This window comes from Danio aesculapii, chromosome 12, assembly GCF_903798145.1.
Source record: "Danio aesculapii chromosome 12, fDanAes4.1, whole genome shotgun sequence".
In the NCBI taxonomy this organism is placed as follows: domain Eukaryota; kingdom Metazoa; phylum Chordata; class Actinopteri; order Cypriniformes; family Danionidae; genus Danio; species Danio aesculapii.
Window position 1 is genome coordinate 517,041 of NC_079446.1, and position 21,851 is coordinate 538,891.

The 21,851-nt window shown below is 36.5% G+C and overlaps 1 protein-coding gene across 1 annotated transcript; it reads right to left on the reverse strand.

The window, feature by feature from the left end:
- Window positions 1-4,021: 4,021 nt before the first annotated feature.
- On the reverse strand, window positions 4,022-18,615 carry hs3st3l (heparan sulfate (glucosamine) 3-O-sulfotransferase 3-like). Its single transcript, XM_056469784.1, has 2 exons — window positions 18,154-18,615; window positions 4,022-4,649 (listed from the first exon to the last, which is right to left on the reverse strand). The coding sequence occupies exons 1-2, from the start codon at window positions 18,537-18,539 to the stop codon at window positions 4,031-4,033; spliced, it is 1,005 nt and encodes a 334-aa protein (XP_056325759.1). The 5' UTR covers window positions 18,540-18,615; the 3' UTR covers window positions 4,022-4,030.
- Between the last annotated feature and the right edge of the window lie 3,236 nt (window positions 18,616-21,851).

Consider the following 21,851-nt stretch of genomic DNA (forward strand, 5'->3'; position numbering starts at 1 on the left):
TGCGCTAATTCTGTATTCATTTATTTATTTGATCATTTTGGGGATTTTATGTTATTGTGTATTGAATTATGTATTTTACAAAAGCCACCAGACTAGAGTAAACTATACTGATCAATAATAAAGATCCTTTATAACCTGAAATTATTAGTTTTGAAATACTATGTATAGGCGCTTTATTGTTTTGACCAGAGGGTGGCGCTGTAGACTGTTTTATCACGTTCTGTAATGGTAATGCACTACTGGAGGTCAAAGTTACTTTCTCTTCAATTCTGTGGGATAATTTCATTATTTGACACTAATTAAAACTGATTAAGATGCATTTTAATTAACATATTGAATTCAAAAGTGCCCGCTTAAAAATAATTTACAATAATATTGTGATTGATAAAACTAATTTAATTATAATGTATGTCAATATTAAATAATAAAGGTTGCCCCGTTTATTACTGTAACCAAACAAGTCTATACACGTATTTGCTTATTTTATAAGCATATACTAATAAAACTAGTGCTTATTTAATTAATTAAAACACATTTTATTTACAGATATTAATGAATCAAATATTCGCAATTTTCAAACTCACAATGTATGCCCTTTTTTCAGACACTAGCCAATCATGATGTAGATCTTTAACAAGCTTAAATTTAATTGGGCAGTAAAAAGTGGCGCGGTAAATTGGCGGGTTTGTTTGTTTAGCTACACAAATCGTCTATACTCCAGTGACCTTTTAAACATAAGAAGAGATGGCGAACAGAAAACACGACGAAGATCAGTGCAGACAGACGGTTTTGTGAAGATCTTATTTACAGTTTGCCTCACTTTATGGTAGAATTTCGTCATTTTACAAATTTGGAGGTGAATGAAAACACTCTCTGAGACCATGACGGACCGGAAGTGCCATTAAAGGTAAGTTTTTATTTAATTAGTTGATTTACGGGTTGATGGAACAGTCATAGTTGATTAATGAAGTAATAGCGCCTCCTGTCGGCTCATCATGTGAAGTGTGGGTGTTCGTTGACGTTTTTATTTTCATTCATCTTACCTCTTTCTGATTTAAATACCTCTACCGACTGGAAAGACTCTTGAAACCTTATATTAGACTATTTGTTGTTAATAATGATGTATTATTTTTATATTATGGTAATATTTTATATTATGGTAATAGTAAACTACTACAAGATGTGTCTTATTAAAGAAGTGGTGTCCTCCCTACTGAAAAAAACCTGCTTAAACCAGCCTAATCTGGTTGACTGGTTTTAGTTGGTTGACCAGCCTGATTTTAGAGGGGTTTTGGCCACTTCCAGGCTGGTTTCCAGCCATTTCCAGCCTGGTCTTAGCTGGTCAGGCTGGAAAATGACCAGCTAAAACCAGCTTGACCAACCTGGTTTAAGCTGGACATAGTTGGTTTTGGCTGGGTTCCCTACCTGGCTAGTCTGGTCAAGCTGGTTTTAGCTGGTCATCTCCCTTAGCTAAGCTTATAATGCTCTAACAGTCCTTAAAAAATAACATGTTTTATGTATTATCCAGCAAAATATTAGAATGATGTTACACTGAATGGTATATAATGATTCAGAAAATTCAGCTTTACGTTTCAGCAATAAATCACATTTGACATGCAACAGTCATAGTTGGGTAATCAAGTAATAACGCCTCTAACAGGCATATTATGTGAGGTGTGGGTGTTTATTCACGTTTTTCATTCAAAATCTTACCTTTTTCCAACTTTAGTGGCTCTGGCAGATGTTGTATATTATAATACATTCATTTCTTTTTCCTTCGGCTTAGTCCCTTTATACATCAGGGGTCACCACAGTAACCCAGTACTAGGAATACACACTCATTCACACACACACACACTACGGCCAATTTAGTTCGCATGTGTTTGGACTGTGGGGGAAACCGGAGCACCCAGAGGAAACCCACGCCAACACGGGGAGAACATGCAAACTCCACACAGAAACACCAACTGACCTAGACGGGACTCGAACCAGCAACCTTCTAGCTGTGAGGCCACAGTGCCATTTATATTGTAATAATATCTCCAGTGCCACCATGAAGGGAATTTATTGTCATGATACAGTGTTTTTATTCAAGAGATGTCATACAAAGAAACATAAATACAAATGGTGAAGAAATATATATTAATTTTTAGCATTAACATCTTAAAATGCAGTTTTGTGTAAAACAACATCTATACAGGAACTCAAAGTCATTTATTTGCTTTCTAGTGGGCTTTGCTTCAGACTAGTGCAAATTCATGCATGCAGAGAGAATATTCAAAAGCCTCATCTGCATATTGTCTACATATGAACCAATTATAGCAGACAATCAAAATAAACAACAACTGAGCCTTTGGATATAATGTGATTGTAGACCAGCCCTAACAGATGTGCGACAATTACTGTGTAAATTCAGTGTAAATACTGCAACAATGACCAATAAAATCTATGCTACAGTTTATTTAAATCTCTGATATGAATTATCGATTCAAACATGATTGAAGTTTTTGAATCGGCAACATAAAAAATACATAAAAATGGCAAGAGCTCACGAACTACCTCAGTTTTTTATTTTGTACCGTTCTCTGAAATCCACTATTAATGCTATTAAAACTTTTACATCCAGTAATTTCATATTTTATGTGTGATTTTGACCCTCACATGATTAGAATGCTCAGTTTTGATTGGGCGTGGCCAATTGTAGACTCAGAAGTAAACGCCCACTTCTCTGATTGGCTGACAGTTTTGCATATTAAAGCTGCGGTCACGCTGGACTTTTCTCCCCATAGACTTCCATTCATACACACGAGACTGCGTCAGACCGGAAACGCAAGGTCATGCGTCAAGTTTCGCAGGTCGCTGCGGTGCAAAGTTCAAGCTTGGTGAACTCTGACCTGCGAAATCGCATCACTTGACTGCGTGAGACCAATCGAATATTAAAACATGACCTCTCTGGATAGAAATTTAAAACATGGAGCAATCGCTCGCTTTTTTTAATGTCTAATAATCTTGTTTAATCCCGCCCCTATTCGCAGCGCAGTACGACAGAATTTCACAAGCTCAAACTCTAGTGTGACCGCAGCTTAACACAATAAACAGGCAGTGCAGTAGAAATGGGGGTAAATCTTTTGAGGAGGTGGAGCTTAAATCATAAAGTAGAACATTCCAGAACAGGGGTGTCCAAGTTTGGTCTATTCTAGAGTTTAGCTTATTTAAAAATGAATAAACCACTATTAAACTCCATCAACTTGCCTGAACACATTAACCTGAAAGGTCGTAGTATGACTAGTAAAATATTAATCCGCTTGCTCATGTGTGTTTATTTGCATTAGTTTAAACTTAGCTGTGACTGTAGCTGTGTTTCCATCCAAAGATGCAAATTAGATTTATGTACAGGAGTATTGTATAAAACATTTACAAAAAAAGCTGCGTTTTCACCCAATGAGAAACTAAAGAGAACCGAATAATCAGCTCCTGCTGCTCCTGCACAGACTTTACTCACTAGATCTGTTTACAGTTATGAGCTTTTTCTAGCCTGATAAAAAGTCGATCCTAATCATTAGTGAGCATAAGTTTTTTTCAATGCACATTTTTAATGGGATATTCTAAAATGCTCATAAATATTGGTGGATGGAACCATAGCTAACTGCCCTCCAGGACCAAGTTTGCACACCCCTTCTCCAGAGCCTGTGGTTCCTAGACTGACTTCAAAATAAGCTAAAAACAAGGTGATCTGAAAGTTCCAGGGTGTTTTTATAGTACTATGACCTCTTTATAAATCAAAAGATCAATGAAATTTTGGTTTCATGACCCCTTTAACCTCTCAGACTACTCTTGTCTCGAAGTGCTCAGGCCTGTCTCTATCCAGCAGACACATTGATTTGAACAGCCGAGGAGCCATCGACAAACCAAAGATATCGTTTTTCACTTGCCTCACATTTCTCCTGCTACTCAGTTCAATCCTAAGCGTTATGTTTAAGAAATCTGCCAACATTGACTTAATAACCATAAGCGTCCACCATAAAAACACTCATTGCCATCCAAAGTCCATGCCTGCCATTCGGTAGAACCTCAGATTGTGAGGCTGGTAGAATTCTTTCAGTTTCTGGATGACCTCAGGGTGGATTCTCGCATGCGTTCTGCCTTTGGTTTTGCCCAGACAGTGAGGTTTGCTGCTTCCCTCTGGCTTCTTAAGACAAGGAAAACCCTTGGTCTTGTTGAAGTAGAAGTGCTTATCCGTAATAATCCTCTGGAGGCCGAGAAAGTCCTGCACACGGCCTAACTCACCTGCCGGGTCGCTTATTAGTCTCTCTCCGTGTACGAAATGGATCTGCGAGAGTGGGAAATAAGCCAGCCATCGCTCCAGGTGTTTGGCGTACAGACCGATGTATAGCGGGCTCCAGAGAGCGTCTATCTGTCCCGTGGACCGGTTCTTGAATGTTAAGCTCTCGAAGCTGGGGATGTCTGGCGTTTTGGAGATGATTTGGGTGTAGTCGGAAATGGCGCGGGTGATCGGGTCTCGCACCACCACGATTAGCTTGATATCCTTCGACATGGCGTAAATGCGGCCAGGAGTTTCTGGAGTCACAAAGTATCTGGGCGTTTTCTCCATCACGATCTGACCGTTGAGAGCTTTGGGCATCATACTCCTAAAAGAAGAAGAAAAGCAGGAATATTTAGGATGATTATATTTCCGTTAGCAAAATAAAGGACTGGAGTGACATGCATGAATACCATGAAACTACTCTGCTCTGCGTTCACACCAGACGTGGATGAAGCGTCAAGCACGAGTGATTTACATGTTAAGTCAATGCAAAGATGCAAATAGACATCCTGCGGTGCGATTTGCGCAAATGAGGCACGAATAAATTACACGAAATGCTCGAGTTGGAAACTCTGAACTTCAGCGAACCTTTGCGCCGTGTTAACCAATCAGGAGCTTGCTCTTGTAGGAGCGTGATTATGACATAGTGCCTGTTGTTGGTGTCCCGAGCGGAAATCCTCCTGCCGACACCGACAACAGCTCATCAAGCCTCAGAAAGGATCTAGTGGACTCAGACACGGCGCCGAACAAATCTGCGCTGTTTTTCAGCCTTCCTAAAGCACATAAAGCACAGCTACTATATCAATAAAATCATGTTAGTCATTTAGCAAAGAAACCAGTCACCAGGAAGACAGAAGCCCTGCCCATTACGCGAATACGCGTCTATTGTTAAGTTAATTTGACGTCCGATTGAGTCGAATTTGACGCGCAAATGAAGCGAATAAAGTCAAAATGCTGACACGTATATTTGCACACTATTTATTTGCACGTGCCTACACAGCATAAGGGATACACTGCAAAAATGTTTGTCGTGCTTAGAGTTTTTCTCTTGTTCCTAGTCCAAATATCTCAAAAGTCTTAAATCAAGAAGCATTTTCTACGCAAGTAAAACACCTTTTTTAAAAAGAACGTTTTTCTTTAACACAAGGAAAATAATCTGCCATTTTGGCAAACAAAATAATCTTATTCCAAAGCAAAAAAAAGATTATTTGGCTTAGTTTATTCAGATTCTGTCTGTATGATGGTATCACGGTATTGTGATTACTGCTCTAAAATATGTTCGTAGGAGCCATTTTTGGTTGTAATTTTCTTTCACACCACTAGAGAGTGTATAATTTATTTATGCTCTCCTATCGATGACCTGGTGGCGTAGAAGAAGTTCAAATAATTTTTTTGACCGGGATGTACTTGACAATGGTTTAATGTTTATTTAGATTTTTACTCTTGATGAAATGGACAATAAATGGATCAGAATATCCAACATCCAAGGTATGGACATTTTATTTTATTGTCAGAAACACATCAGAACCAACGATCTAATTATAGACAAATACAATGTTTTTTTAAATGTGTGGGTAAAAACAACTTATTTTCCCCATATTGAACACAATCAGTTTTATTTGAAGAAACGTTTATAATATTTTGGAGCAGTAAACATGTCAGGCTCAATAATTGAGCTGACTGACTTCTGCTGTCTTCATTAGCTTCAAAAACATTAATTTCAAAACAAAAACCACGACATATCAAAGAAACGTTTTGCTTTCATAATACCTTGACTTTTCCAAACCGTGGTAAACCTTGAAACCGGTTATCGTCCCATGCCTAGTTCTCTGTCACTGAGGACAGTTGTATATGACGTGTCCTCTGTAGGAGACAGACTCAGACCTGCATTATCAATGACTCCATCACAAAGAGCACTTAGCCTAAAGACTTCCCTGTTTACCTATGCCGATGATGGGGCCAGCGAGTCTATTAGACCCTGTCATCAATTATTCACCGGCTGCAAGTGATGTGACCGCTCGTATCTGTCCTCCAGCGAACACAAGGGTTTCTGACGTACTGTTGGACATTACAGGATCATGTCTTCTGTATCAGCTACAGCTTTGTGGATGGATGTGAGAAGAGTTTCATGGTTGTGATGAATCTGTTTAATGGGGTCTTCAATAAAAATGACTCTTAAAGGGACAGTTCACGCACAAATTCTAGTTGTGCATTGCAAGAAATAGTTTCTTTCTTAGAGTTTTTGTCTTGTTTTTAGTACAAATATTGACAAATTCTTAAATCAAGAAACATTGTATAGACAAGCAAAAATTATTGTCTTGTTTTCAGAGTTAATGAGTTAAAATTAAGTTAAAAACAAGCACAATAATCAATGGGGTAAGAGAAATAATACTTCTTTTATTTTTATTTTGTTATTTTTATTTTATTATTTTTATTATTTATTTATAATTTTGATATTTCGACAAATTCTGTTGCTTAATATCTTAATGTCAGCATGTTTATGTCCTAATTTCTTAATGTGAATATAATAGCAGTACAACACTTGTTTTTGCTTCTTGTTTATGTATATTTTGGATATTTAGAGAAGTTTTACTGTTCAAAAACAAGCTTTGTTTTTCATTTAGGGTCAATTTTCAAAGTTTTTCTGTTCAAGATCAATGTTTTTCATTCAAATGTCAAAATTAAAGATCAATAAACTCGATATGTGTCTTTTATATTTTTTCAAGTATACTTTTATACATAAATAAAACTCTTATTTAAAAGCTTATGTAGTTATAATAAGCAAAACTCCAAATAAAAGTATTTTAATCTAAATTTCATTGAAAAAAATAATAATAATTGGCCAACTAATCGATTATCAAAATAGCTGTACTTCATTGTTTGATTCGCTACTCTGTGTTCAGTCCCAGTCTCTATTAATTGCAGCTGCATTTGGCCTCGCTCTCGGAGGTATACTGAATGAACCGAACGCTGCGGTGTGTATTGATCATTGTGTGTGTGTGTGTGTGTGTGTGTGTGTGTGTGTGCGTGTGTGTGTGTGTGTGTGTGTGTGTGTGTGTGTGTGTGTGTATGGTAATGTGGGCTCAGCTGGTGTGTGTGGCAGGTGGAGTGTGTATGAGCTGCTCTCTGGCCTCATCAGCAGCACAAACAGATGTGAGCCAATTACAGCATCCACTGCAGCTATGGATGCAATGAGGATTTCTTTCATTCCAATGAATCTGTTTAATGGGATGATGATGATGATGATGAAGCCTTTCGTTTGTTATTTATTTATTTTTTAACAAATGCTGACTTGCAAATAACAGGGTTCCACATTTTCTGGAATATCATGGAAAAGGTCTAATGCAGACGTTGAAAGTCAGGGGATTTTATATTTGGTTTTTGTCCAAGCCATGGAATATTAGGGATATTTTGTTTGTCATTTTAAGTTTTACTTACTTGTAGTTAGCACCACTGCATTGCTTGATTCTTTATATGCATTGATACAGTTCAAGTCAGCGTTGTTAGCCTTCCTGTGATTTATTTCTTTTTTACTTCATTTTTTTTCCAATGTTTCCCAAATGATGTTCAACCGAGCGAGGCATTTTACAAAACAGAGATATGCTTTTGCAGTAAGACAATGGACATCAGGCAGTGTGTGTGTTTTACTGTGTGTGTGTGTGTTTTAGTGTGTGTGTGTGTGTGTGTGTGTGTGTGTGTCCATTTGGACCCAATCATCCGTTTCTTTGCATATAGAGGCCATTAAAGAGTCAGTCAGTTGTAACTGTGCCTCGTCCACTTCCCAGAAACATCCATCATCAGGGGCCGCAGACGCCTGATCCCCATCCAGAGGCCCCCCGAGGGCCCTAATGAGAGCCCAATCACCATCCAGCCTTATGGTGGAGCCTTAAAATACACTATACCTTTGCCAAACCACACACTGAGCCAAAACTAACATCATAAACCATGCCACTTTCACACAATATTATACACAGTTTCATTAGACTAATTATTAGCCCTCCTGTGAATTTTGTATTATTTTCCAAACGCTGTTTAACAGAGCATGCACATTTCCTACACTCAGAAATAAAGGTATGCTAGCTATCACTGGTGTGGTACTCTTTCAAAAGGTACATATTTGTACTTAAAGGGTCCATGTTGGTGCCACAAAAGTATATATTAGTACCTAAACATTTTAAGAGGAACACTTTTGTACTTTTTAAGTACTAATATGTACCCTTGAGGTATTAATATGGACCTTTAAGGTGCAAATTTGTAGCTTTTAAAAGGGTACCACCCCAGTGACAGCTCGCGGACCTTTATTTCTGAGAGTGTTTTATATATTTTCTTCTGGAGAAAGTCTTGTTTCCTATAATCTGACTGGAATAAAAGCAGATATAAGATTTTGAGATCAATATTATTACCCCCTAAGTATTGGAGTTATTATTAGAAATAATTGGAAATTTACAGAAGCCATTGCTGTCCAATCACTTGCCTAATTAACCATGTCGTTTTCCTGCAATATTATATACACATTTCATTATTGTTCCTACTGTGATTTTTCTTTTTTTGAATATATTTTTCAATTGGTGTTTAACAGAGGGCAACGCAGTGTCGCAGTAGGTAGTGCTGTCGCCTCACTGCAAGAAGATCGCTGGTTCGAATCTCGGCTGGGTCAGTGTGTGTTTCTGTGTGGAGTTTGCATGTTCTCCCTGCGTTGGCGTGGGTTTCCTCTAGGTGCTCCGGTTTCCCCCACAGTCCAAACACATGCGCTATAGGGGAATTGGGTTGGCTAAATTGACCGTAGTGTATGTGTGTGAATGAGTGTGTGTGGATGTTTCCCAGAGATGGGTTGCGGCTGGAAGGGCATCCGCTGCGTAATAAAAATGCTGGATAAGTTGGCGGTTCATTCCGCTGTGGTGACCCCAGATTATTAAAGGGACTAAGCCGACAAGAAAATGAATGAATGAATGTTTAACAGAGCATTGAAATTTTCCCAGTAGTTCCTATTATATATTTTTTTCTTCTGGAGAAAGTCTTATTTCTTATAATTTGACTGGAATAAAGGCAGATTTAAAAAAATTTAAAAACAATTTCTGAGGTCAAAATTATTAGCCACTTAATTAGAAATATTTTTGTAATTATTGGAATTACTATTATTATTATTATTATTATTTAGAAAATATTTATAAATATTTAAAAATAATTATTAGAATTGTTTTTATTTTTTTACTAGATTATTAGGTTACCTATTATTATTATTATTATTATTATTATTATTATTATTATTATTATTATTATTATTAGGTTAATTGTCCAATGACTTACCCAATTAACCCAATTAAACCTTTAAATTGCACTTTAAGCTGAATTCTAGTTGCAAAAATAACTAGTAAAATATTAAGTCATTATGACAACAACAAAATGAATTAGACATTAAAAATTGTAATTTAAAATATAATGTTTTAAAAAATGCATTAATTTCCCTTGGGCTTGGTCCGTTTATTCATCAGGGGTCGCCACAGTGGAATGAACCGCCGAAATAAATATCATTTTAAATAATATTTTATTACCTTGTAATAAAAACTAAAGCAATATTTAACAGGAGGGCGAATGATTAACTATATTTGTAATCACTGACAGGCTCTTGTAGCATGAATCATGTTTTTCTTTGTATAAAAACCACATAGCAGATCCAAATCTGGCTGTTTTTATTATTGGTTCATTTAAAATAGATCTTATACTCCACAATGAGGGTCTGTCCTTGTGAAGTAGATGCACTACTCGTATTGACAGAGCGTTAATAATTAATAGCCTCAAAAATGCTCCTCTCGGGACAAGCCAATGAATGTCTATAAAGGCAAGTCTGATTTCTGCATTATCAGGACTGGAATGCTCACAAGCGTCTCTGATTAGCTGCACAATTACGATTTTGGTGTTTAAACATATGCATTTTAAAAAGCAAACACCCTTGCCAAACTCACGGCTTGGCTTTGAATTCAGGAGTATGAATTTAAATGCTGGTTTTAATGGCCTCTCTATGAATTGCAAATGAGATCCTGTAATGTGACATCAGATGCAACACCAAATTACAGACGCAGCATTGTTATTACTAGCTATATTCCCGTGCAAAAGTTGCAAATTTAGTTTATGCAACTTAAAATGTTACATTTGCATCCCATGTGTTTACAATAAAAGCGCAATTTACCCTTCAAGACAAAATTATTTATCAATATTTCAATATTTAACAGAGCAAGGAGATTTTGTAGAGGTTAATTAAAATGTTTAGTTGTTGTGTTACCATAGCAACTATAGAATTTAAAACTATTGTATATTTCCCAGTACCGGGTTGCAGCCGGAAGGGCATCCGCTGTGTAAAACATATGCTGGATGAGTTGGTGGTTCATTCCACTGTGGCAACCCCAGATTAATAAAGGGACTAAGCTAAAAGAAAATGAATGAATGAATGAATGAATGAAGACAGTTGTATAGGTTAATGTACCAAATATGTTCACTCAGGTGTTTGCAGAATTATTAAAACAGCAATATTTGAGATGAGATCAGTCAACTAGTTATCCAGTCACAACATTACACAACACAACATGACTTTTTTAATGCGCATGCTGGAAATATTTTTGGGAAAAGTGTTTGCATTGTAGTTTATTTTTACTTTTTCTTTTATAATAAATTATATAAAAAGTTCATCCTACTCAGTTTTTAATGCTCATTTTCAGAGTTTATGCACATGTTGGAGTTTCTTGGTGTGTTTTTATGCAATACTGTGCAGAAAAATCGGTGGATGGACACACACAGGGAAGGACTAGTGAGAAACACACATGCTGGTTATTTTACCAGACGGCTCCAGGAGGACGCTCCTACATTTTTAGGTTTGACTCGTCGGTCCTTCTAGTAGTTCTGAATCTATATATTGATGCTTTTCAGAGTTCACAAGTGTAAACGGATCTCATTTGCCTTATTGAACATGAACAGACCCACATGAAAAAACACTACAGTCAGTTTCTGTGAATACTACAATGTTTCTGAATCCTTTTATAAAGTGCATATTCTGTATATTATTTGACTATAGTTTTTTTTAATAATCCAGAACTGATAATGTAATGAATAATGTAGAATACTTTAGTTTTTACTACAGTTAACTGTGGTGTATTGTAGTATAATATACTCTATTTGAAGAAAACTACAGTATTCTGTCATTTATTTATATCACTATAGTTTATTACTATAGCAACTATAGAATCACCACAACAGATCATTATAGTTGCTTTTACCATAGCAACTATAGAATCACCACAACAGGTTAATTACTATTGTTGTTGTGTTACCATAGCAACTTTAGAATCAGCACAACAGATTATTTTAAGCACATTACAATAGGCTGATTCAAAAACACTATAGTTTTAGTACTATACTGTGTCTGGTGCACTATCGAGGGCGATTCTCTCTCAGCAAATAGATTTCTTTAAAGCAAAGTGACAGTATTGGCGTTTGAAACATGAACTCGGAGCCTCAGCAGAATAAAACCTCTTGCTAATTGAAACCAAATCTCAAGCAGCCCGGTTTAATACAAGCGTGAAGTGAAGGTCAAGCACGGGCACCGATCAATTGTAGAAACACTATAAGGACAAAACTCCATCTATCACCTCCAGATCTCTCTGTTTTCTCTTTGTTAGAGATCTGAATTGAGATTACAAAACCTGCACCCCCCCCCCCCCCCCACACACACACACACACACACCTACAGATTTAATCTACGCTTGATAACAAGATTAATGACCGCTCCATTCCATTAGACCCGTATACATCAGCATGGACAGATTCCAGGATCTGGGTTTGGCCGGTTATCTATAGAGCCTCTGACCATATGAAGTCTCTGGCACACATCATTATGTTTGGTGGAAAATGTGACTGGGGTTAAAGATCAATTGACGGGTCTCCCAATAATGTCAAGTGGTCCGTCATGCTGTGAGGTCCATCTGGTCTCAGTGAGATGACAGTCTGTCTCTCAGCTCACAGCGAAACACTGGGGGTGTATGAGGAAACACGCAAACACAAAGGAATATCAAAGCAACACGCCTGTAGGGAAACGCCTTGTATGACAACCGCGTAAATCCAGCCATCTTTATTTATATTGCACATATAGACTTTCAAAATATCTGTAAACTCTGTGGTGTTCTGTATTTTGTGATCCCTCTTTTTTATTTAACCGCAGTTTTTTGGATTGCGTTATTGGAGCTTGATCTTTTTTCTCCAACAACTTTTAACCTTGAAAAGCATCTGTAACTCAAACACTCTAGATCAGGGATGCCCAAACTTTCTTAGAAAGAGCCAAAATCAAACTTGACTGAGGGCTGTGGGCTGAAGTTAAATATACCACATTACATTATAACTGTATTACATTAAATGGTCACACTCTATTTTGATAGTCCAATTGTTGAATTAAGTTACACTGCATCTACATGCCAATTAATTGTCATTAGATTATTAGACTGTTGGGTTAGGGTTAGTGTAAGTTGACATGTACTTACTTTCTTATAGTCAGTTACATGTCTGTTGATGGAGCAGTATCAGCAGATATTAAGCAGACAGTCTACTAATACTCAAATGCACCATCAAAATAAAGTGTTGCCCATTAAATTGGCCATGGGTATCTTCCTCATTTATTTGCTAATATTTAAACATATTCTTGCTTTAAAACATAAATTAATGATGCAGTAGCATTTGTAATGTTTTATAATGAACCTAAACATAAACAATCCCATTTAAAACACAATGGAGATCAATGCTGAATACACTAGCCATTTGCCTTGATTTGCTCACCGATGTCTTGTGCATTGTCCTCTATCTGTCAACTCATAGTACAATCTGATTCGAAGTCTGATTCATTGACAACATTTAATTGAAACCTTCATTTTTATTGTGGCTCCTCAATTAAACAAAGAAACTAAAGGTTACGTAAAATTTGAAATGACGATCTCTGTCAAAGGCATTCGCCCCTACCAACTCCTCATCATCCTCCCTCTCATTTCAGATGCAATGGTGGGCCAAACCAAAGGTTACCATTAGCCAACTTGGGCCTGCAGGTCCTACTTTGGGCACCTCTGCTCTAGATGAACCATAGTAAAGCTCAAAGTGTCTTTTTTCCAATGATACCTAATTAGTGTTTGTAGCTCACTAGAGTCAAGAACTGTTACCATAATGAGTTAGGTAGGTGTAACTTCACATATGTGGGGTGCTGCATGGCTAACAGGTTTCAGAGTGGGATTTAAAGGCTTAATTAGGTTAACTAGGTTAATTAGCCAAATCTTCGGTCAACAGTGGTTTGTTCTGTAGCCAATCAGGAAAACTAAATCTTAACTCATTCCCTGCCAGCATTTGCTAAAAAGTTTCCAGCCACTGCCAGTGTGTTTTTGGATGATTTTCACCTACATTGGAGAGCACTCAGAAAATCCCCTGCTAGGGAATATATGAGTATAGTGTTCAGTGTTTCCTCTAGGATATTTTCCAGCTGTGGCGGCAGGCCTTTTACACAGATCTTCCAACTACCTGTGGCGTTATTTCAATGACAAATATCGTGAGCGCAGTATTACAAGTCAAGAGCGCCTTCATGTAATACGAGCATGCAAATCTTTTCGCTTGTGCGCCGATTTCCTCTGCTCGTGCACATAACTTCTTTCACGCTCTCAAATATACGCTGCTTAAGTGCAGATCTTCTTGTGCGCTTTCAAATAAACGCTGCTGAAGTGTGATTTAGTGCATTTAGGTAACGAGTATGTCTTCAACATTTATTAGATTTGCTAGGAATACTTATGAATGTCTCCAATAGACCTACAGGGTGGCATTAATGCATCCTGAAGTAAAGTGAAATAAACTCCAGCAAAATGAAGTCAATATATGCAGAACCATAGACATTTATCTATAAATAAAGTATAATTCATCGGCGCTAATAGCCTAGTGGTTAGTGTGTCGACATATAGCATCCAGGTGCTCACGGCGACCCGAGTTTGATTCCTGGCTCGAGGTCCTTTGCTGATCCCTCCTCTCTCTCTGCTCCCCATACTTTCCTGTCTGTAAATCTCCACTGTCCTATCAATAAAGGTGAAAACCCCTATAAAAATAATTAATAAATAAAGTATAATTATGGAAATTGTGCTCAATTTCGCTCAATTATAATTCACCTACCGTTTAATAAGTTTTGGTGTGATTATAACCCGCTATTACATAAAAAACTATGACTGAATGTTTTAGAGAAGCTGTAATGTAGCTGTGGTGGGGATGGTTTTTGGTGTCTCAAAAAAATGCATTTAATAGTAGTGTACTTTCAAGATATATGTGTGTGTGTGTGTGTGTGCGTGCTTGCGTGCGTGCGTGCGTGCGTGTGCGTGTGTGTGTGTGTAAAATACACATTTCTAACCTCCTGCTGATCGACAGGGGCAGATTATTTGAGTATTTCACTGTGATATTTGGCAAGCTGTGATAATGAAGGGATTAATCTAAAGGAAGGTTAAATAACTCTTCATGTTTACCCGCAATCTTACTTTCTCTTTCTCTGATCGTTTATATTTCATTCCCAGGACACAGAGAAGTCCTGTTCCTCACTCAGGACGTGCATTAGGGCTTCCCCCACCGTAATATACCTAAAACACACATTGCTGTACAAACTCCTCAACAGCAGGGAAGGAGATGAAGGGGCTAATATATATATATTCCATCAAGACTAAGAGATCAGACTTTCCTCAGAAGAAAAATAAATTAAATGCTGTAAAAACTTTATTAAAAAAATATATGTATAATATATGTAAAAGTATATTGTCCAGTAGATTGAGTGACGTGTTTCTCCTAAAATTACAGCAGCAGAAGACTAAATCCCCCCTCCACCAAATATTTTGTCTAATTCTAATGAAGTGGGCATATTTTAAACGCAGCTCTGTGGTTTCTCACACAGAAACATTCACACACATAAGTGTTCTCGATATTAAGGAACATCTGGCAACCGCTCCAGAGATGATTAACACTGCCAACTTATATCCAGACCCACTTCAGTGGATTGCAATAACCAGATGGCATTATTTCTGTCACCCAAACCCTTATGAATATTGTGATATGGCCTAGTGTTATATTGATAGCACGCCTCGTCAAATAATACGCTTACGTTCATCAGAAACAATCTTTTGGGAGGCGGATGCACTGGTGGAATTTGCACTTTAGGACGGAAGCATAAGCTCTGATTTATTTCTGCAAGAGACACTGAAAATGAGCAGCATGTGCTATGTGTCTGAAAAGAAATGCTGCAACGCATGAAAAAACAAACAAACATGTGACTTTGTGTAATATTCTTGGCTGCCAGTTAAATATTACTGTAGGAATATTATTATGTCCCACTGTCTTTAAACTAGAGCTCCCAGCATGCAATGCTTGAATAAATGATGTCGTCAAAGAAGAAATGTGAACATCTTCATTATTATTATTAATAATGTTAAAATATAATATGACAGTTTTAAAATATTAATGCAGGTAAACACAAAAAGAAAATGCTGTTATTTACTCAGGTGGATACCATTCCAACATCAAAACAATATAGTTTCCTGCATCAAAATCATCCAGCGCCAATCATCTCAGACTGGTTTCTTGAACATGACAATGAGTTTACTGTACTCAAATGGCCTCCACAGTCACCAGAGCTCAATCCAATAGAGCACCTTAGGGATGTGGTGGAACGGGAGATTGGCATCATGGATGTGCAGCCGACAAATCTGCAGCAACTGCGTGATGCTATCATGTCAATATGGAGCAAAATCTCTGAGGAATATTTCCAGTAGCTTGTTGAGTCTACGCCACCAAGGATTAACGCAGTTCTGACGACTAAAAGGGGTCCAACCCCGGTACTAGTACCTAACAAAGTGGCCGTTGAGTGTATTTTGATAATGTAATATTCATTCCTAAATAAAAATCTGATATACTGTACAACATGCACTCTAAAACCAATGTTGGGTCAAATTTTGACTAACCCAACATTGGGTTCATTTTTTCTATTCAATTTAAATAGCACATTTTAACCCAACTGTTTGTCCATCTTTGACCCAACTTTGCAATATGTGTATTTTTTTAAACATTGCAGAAAAAAGGTAATTTACATAATTTTACAATTATAAACATATACATAAACAATTTGAAAAGGCCGGGTTTAATTAACCCAACGCTGGATCAGATATGGACAAACCAGATAACTGTAATAAATAATGTTTCATGATGACGTTTTGTAAATTTCCCACTGTCAGTATATCAAAACGTATATTTTATAGTAATATGCATTGCCAAGAACTTAATTTAGACAATTTTAAAGCCGATTTTTTTCTCAATATTCTGACTTTTTTTGATCTCTCAGATATCAGAATCTCAGCAAACCAAACATTAATGGAAAGCTCATTTATTCAGCTTTCAGAAAGTGTTAAAATGTCAATTTCTAAACATTTACCCTTATGACTGGTATTCAGTGTTCAAGTAACGCAAGTTATGTAATAATATTACTTTTCAAGAGTAAAGTAGTGCATTACTTTCATCAATTAATTAATAATATTTGAGTTTCAATTAACTTTCAATTAGTCTGTATATCTGACATGTACAGCTCTGGGCTCAGGAAGATAACATTATCCTACATTATTATTTTCTTATGTGTTTTTAAAGATAAGTGAAGTTTATATATTGTGTTGTTAATTGCAGAGCTCCTCTATTAAAAAAGAAGAAGAAACCGTGCAAGTTCTGAAAGAGATCAAGTCTCAGCCAGGTAAGGAAAAGTAACGCAAAAGTAACTCAAACTCTGACTTGCCATGAAAAGTAACTAAATAATGCAACTAGACGTTTTTTGGGGAGTAACTTTCCCCAAAGTTTTGTGGTCCAAGGTCACATTATTCCCAGCTTACATTAACCACAGCACCAAAACATGCGTTATAAACCTGTTTTTACACTGTGTAACTCACCTGCACCATCTGACCCCATATGAATAGTGCAACTTGATTTAATTTAAAAATGTGTTGTTGTTTTTAATTAATCCAAAGCTCATTTATTCAGTTTTCAGATGGTCCTAAAAAATACCTTTCCAGTGTCACATAACATTAAAGTTCCGAGACAACCAAATACAACCAAAAACATGCGTTATAAACATCTGTTAGATACGAAGTGTGTAACTCACCTGTACCAGGCGAGTCCACATGAATACTGCAACTTGATTACATTAAAAGTGTATTTATTATTATTTTAATTAATGCAGTTTATTTATTAATTTTTTTCAGATCATGTTTCCTAAAAATAACCCCCCTTATGACTTGTTTTGTGGTTCAGCGTCACATAACATTAAAGTTCAGAGCTTACATTGACAACAGCACCAAAAGCATGCATTATAAACCCGTTTAATACATGATTTTCAAATAGTCATATCTCAGCCAAATAATGTCCAATCCTTACCAAATATACATTCATGCAAAGCTTATTCGGCTTTCAGATGCTGTGTAAAATGTACATTTCCAAAGACTGACCCTTATTACTGACTTTGTTGTCCTTTTTTATGTTGCATCATTGCTAAGAAGTTAATTTGGACAGTTTTAATAGCGCTTTTTCCCCAATATTTAGATTCCCGGTGTCAATGGTAGTGATAATGATAATGGAAAGCTTATTTACTCCGCTTTCACATGCGTATAAAGGTACATTTACAAATAATCGACCCTTATGGCTGGTCATGTGGTCCAGCGTCACATAATATTAAAGTTCTGATTTTACATTGATAACAGCACCAAAAGCATGCATTATAAACCAGCTTTACGCAGTGTGTAACTCACCTGTACCATCCGAGCCCACGGGAATAATGCCGGTCAAAGAAGTGCGGTTCCGCCCCGAGCGCTCGGATGTCCGGATGGAGCCGCAGAAACTCCAGCAGCGCCCGCGTGCCTCCCTTCTTCACCCCGATGATCAGCGCGTGTGGAAGCCGCCGGAGAGCCATCCACTCCCGGGCTGAACTATTGCCATCCACACCCCCCTCCAGCCCTCTCAATGCACTCCGACTATTATTATTATTATCATACCATCCCAATGACAGCTTCTGAGAGTTTTCGGAGGAGTCGCAGCATCCCAGCAGAAGGTAGAGGATGGAGATGCAGGTGATGCTGAAGGAAAACATTATTAGTAGTTTATGTGGATCCAAAGGCGCGATGATGAGAGTTGCCATCCCGTTGAGGACTCTCTGTGATCGGCCATTCTCTTCGGGACTTTATCCGCGTCACTTTGAGTTGTTTTGCGGCATTAAACCCCCTTCAAGTAGGCTATATTTCCACTGTGAGATGCAGACTCGTATATCCATATTGGCTGTGGAGTGTAGAAAAGAGCGCTGGTGGTGCTCTGTGTGTGTGTGTGTGTGTGTGTGTGTGTGTGTGTGTGTCCCGGGAGGATTTTCTTGACTTGTCGTTTAGGAAAGTGCGCGGACGGATTTGATTGGCGGATGACGGATGAAGGCGGCTTTAATGAGCCAGATGAGCCGGAGGTGTGAAATATGACATGCATTATTGTTTCACCACTGGGGTGCTTTCATATTTATTGCTACACTTATTCTTATAATGTTAGTGCAATATAAATAGTAGCTTATGTTTGTTCATCTCATTAAACAATGTTAAAATAAATAAATAAATAAGTAACATTCATTTCTTTTCAGCTTAGTCCCTTTATTAATCTGGGGTTGCCACAGCGGAATGAACCACCAACTTATCCAGCACATTTTTACGCAGCGGATTCCCATTCAGCTGCAACCCATCTCTGGGAAACATCCACACACAGTCCTTCACACATATACACTACAGACAATTTTGCCTACCCAATTCCCCTATAGCGCATGTGTTTGGACTTTGGGGGAAACCGGAGCACCGGGAGGAAACCCACGCGAACGCAGGGAGAACATGCAAACTCCACACAGAAATGGCAACTGACCCAGCCGAGGCTCAAACCAGCTACCTTCTTGCTGTGAGGCGACAGCACTACCTACTGCACCACTGCATCCCCAATAACAAATATACAAAAGTATATAAAATTATACTGGGGTATATTTATTGCTACGTTTATTATAATAATAATAAATATACTATATATAAATAGTAGTCTATGTTTGTTCATCTCATTAAACCATATTAAAATAAATAAATAACAAATATACTAAAGAATATAATATTACACTGGGGTGCATTCATATTTATTGCTACAATTATAATAATAATTATAATAATAATAAATATACTATATATAAATAGTAGTCTGTGTTTGTTCACACTTATCATTCATTAAAAAAGTACATTTCATAAATGCACTACTGAATGTAAAATTATACTGGGGTAGATTTGATATTTTTTGATCCACTCTTAATAATAATTTTATTTTTTTACGTAATAATAACCTTATTTTTGTTACTGTATTTTGATTCACATCCTGTTTTAATGGCGCTAAGATAATATTTCCAAAAGATAAATTGCTTTATTTCCTATGATTAACCAATTTTTACTGAGTTTTTAGATCCAGAGCGAAGTAATAAAAATGCTGCTTTAATGGAGCAAAGAGAATTTTCCAAACAGTAAATTACTGTATTTCATATGACTAACTACACTGAATTCTTTTTACTGTATTTTGATTCACAGTGAATTAAAATAGCTGTTTTAATGGTGTCGAGAATATTTCTAAACAGTAAATTACTGTATTTACTATGATTAACCAAATGATTTGACTTTTGATTCACAGTGAATTAAAAATACTGTTTTAATAGTACCAAGAGAATATTTCTCACACACAGTAACATACTGCAAAACTGTCATATAGTAAAACACAATTTATATTACAGGTAAATACAGTGTAATTTACAAAAATCCTTAACAGTGTACAACATTGTCCTAGTTTATCCTCATGATTGACCCCGGATCAGTGTTTTGTAGGTGTCTGAAGATGTACAGCAGGGCGTTCTTGATCTCATAATTGGTTTGGCCTGTAGTCCAGTTATCAGATCAGTACAGTAAACCTACAGGATCATGAAGATTATTACCGTAGTAGAGCGTCACGAAGGAGCAGATCGGTTTTTGCAGTTCTGTTGGCTAGAGGACAGATAGTGGGATTTTTCTGACCTACAAAAGCAGATTTTATTATTGCTGTATCATATAAACACAGATTTACCGTTCGGATATTTACCGCATTATGCTTTAGGGTAAATGCCATTTCGTGGTGATTTATTTCCCTCTTCAGATGCACATGTGCTCAGGGTCAAAAGTTCTAAAAGTGTATACAGAATATATAAAAATATATAGCTAAATGTATAATAATATACAATACAAGCTAGAACAGTTGATAAATGAACCTGAACATATATGGCGTCACAGTGGTGCAATGGGTAGCACAATCGCCTCACAGCAAAAATGTCACTGGTTTGAGCTGAGTCAACTGGGTCAGTTGGGATTTCTGTGTGGAGTTTGCAAGTTCTTCCCGTGTTGGCGTGGGTTTCCTCCATGTGCTCCGGTTTCCCCCACAGTCCAAACACATGCACTATAGGGGAATTGAATAAGCTAAATTGGCCGTAGTGTATGTGTGTGTATGGGTGTTTTCCAGTGTTGGGTTGGTAAAACAAGTTGGCAGTTCATTCTGCTGTGTCGAGGCCTGATTAATAAAGGGACTAAGCCGAAAATAAACTGAATGAATGAATATATATATATATATATATATATATATATATATATATATATATATATATATATATATATATATATATGTAATTGCATTCAAAACAAAGTTTATTTTAACATAGTGTGTGTGCAGTGTATATTTATTATGTATAAATACACTCATGCATGCATATATTTGGTATAAAAAGGTATAAAATATATGCGTTTATCAGACAAATTATTTATAAATTTAAATATGCAGACAATTTTGATTTTGTTTATGTGTGTGTATCACATATGCATTATATATATATTTAATTATATAAATGTAAATGTGTATTATATATATTTTTTATATATATTTTTATGTGTATATATATATATATATATATATATATATATATATATATATATATATATATATATATATATATATATATAAATAATGCACACACATAAACAAACTTTTATTTTGGATGCGATTAATCATGATTATTCTTTGCCCATTATTAATATATGTGTGTGTGTTTATGTTTGTGTGTATAATTAAATATTAGAATTATACTTAGACTTAAATGTAGAAAAATGTAAATATATTATACATAAAAATACAAGCCAATATATTTAACAAATGGATCTAAAATATAATTTAACAATGTAAATGTGTGCAAAATCAGCATATTGTCACTATATATTATTACCGTCAGGAATGAGCAGATCAGTTTTTACAGTGTGATTTTTCTGACCTGTAAAAGCAGATTTCAGTAATGCCGTATCATATGAACCCAGGTTTATTGTTCTGATATTTACCACATTATGCTTTAATGATCTCTTTGCATCAGGGTAAATGCATT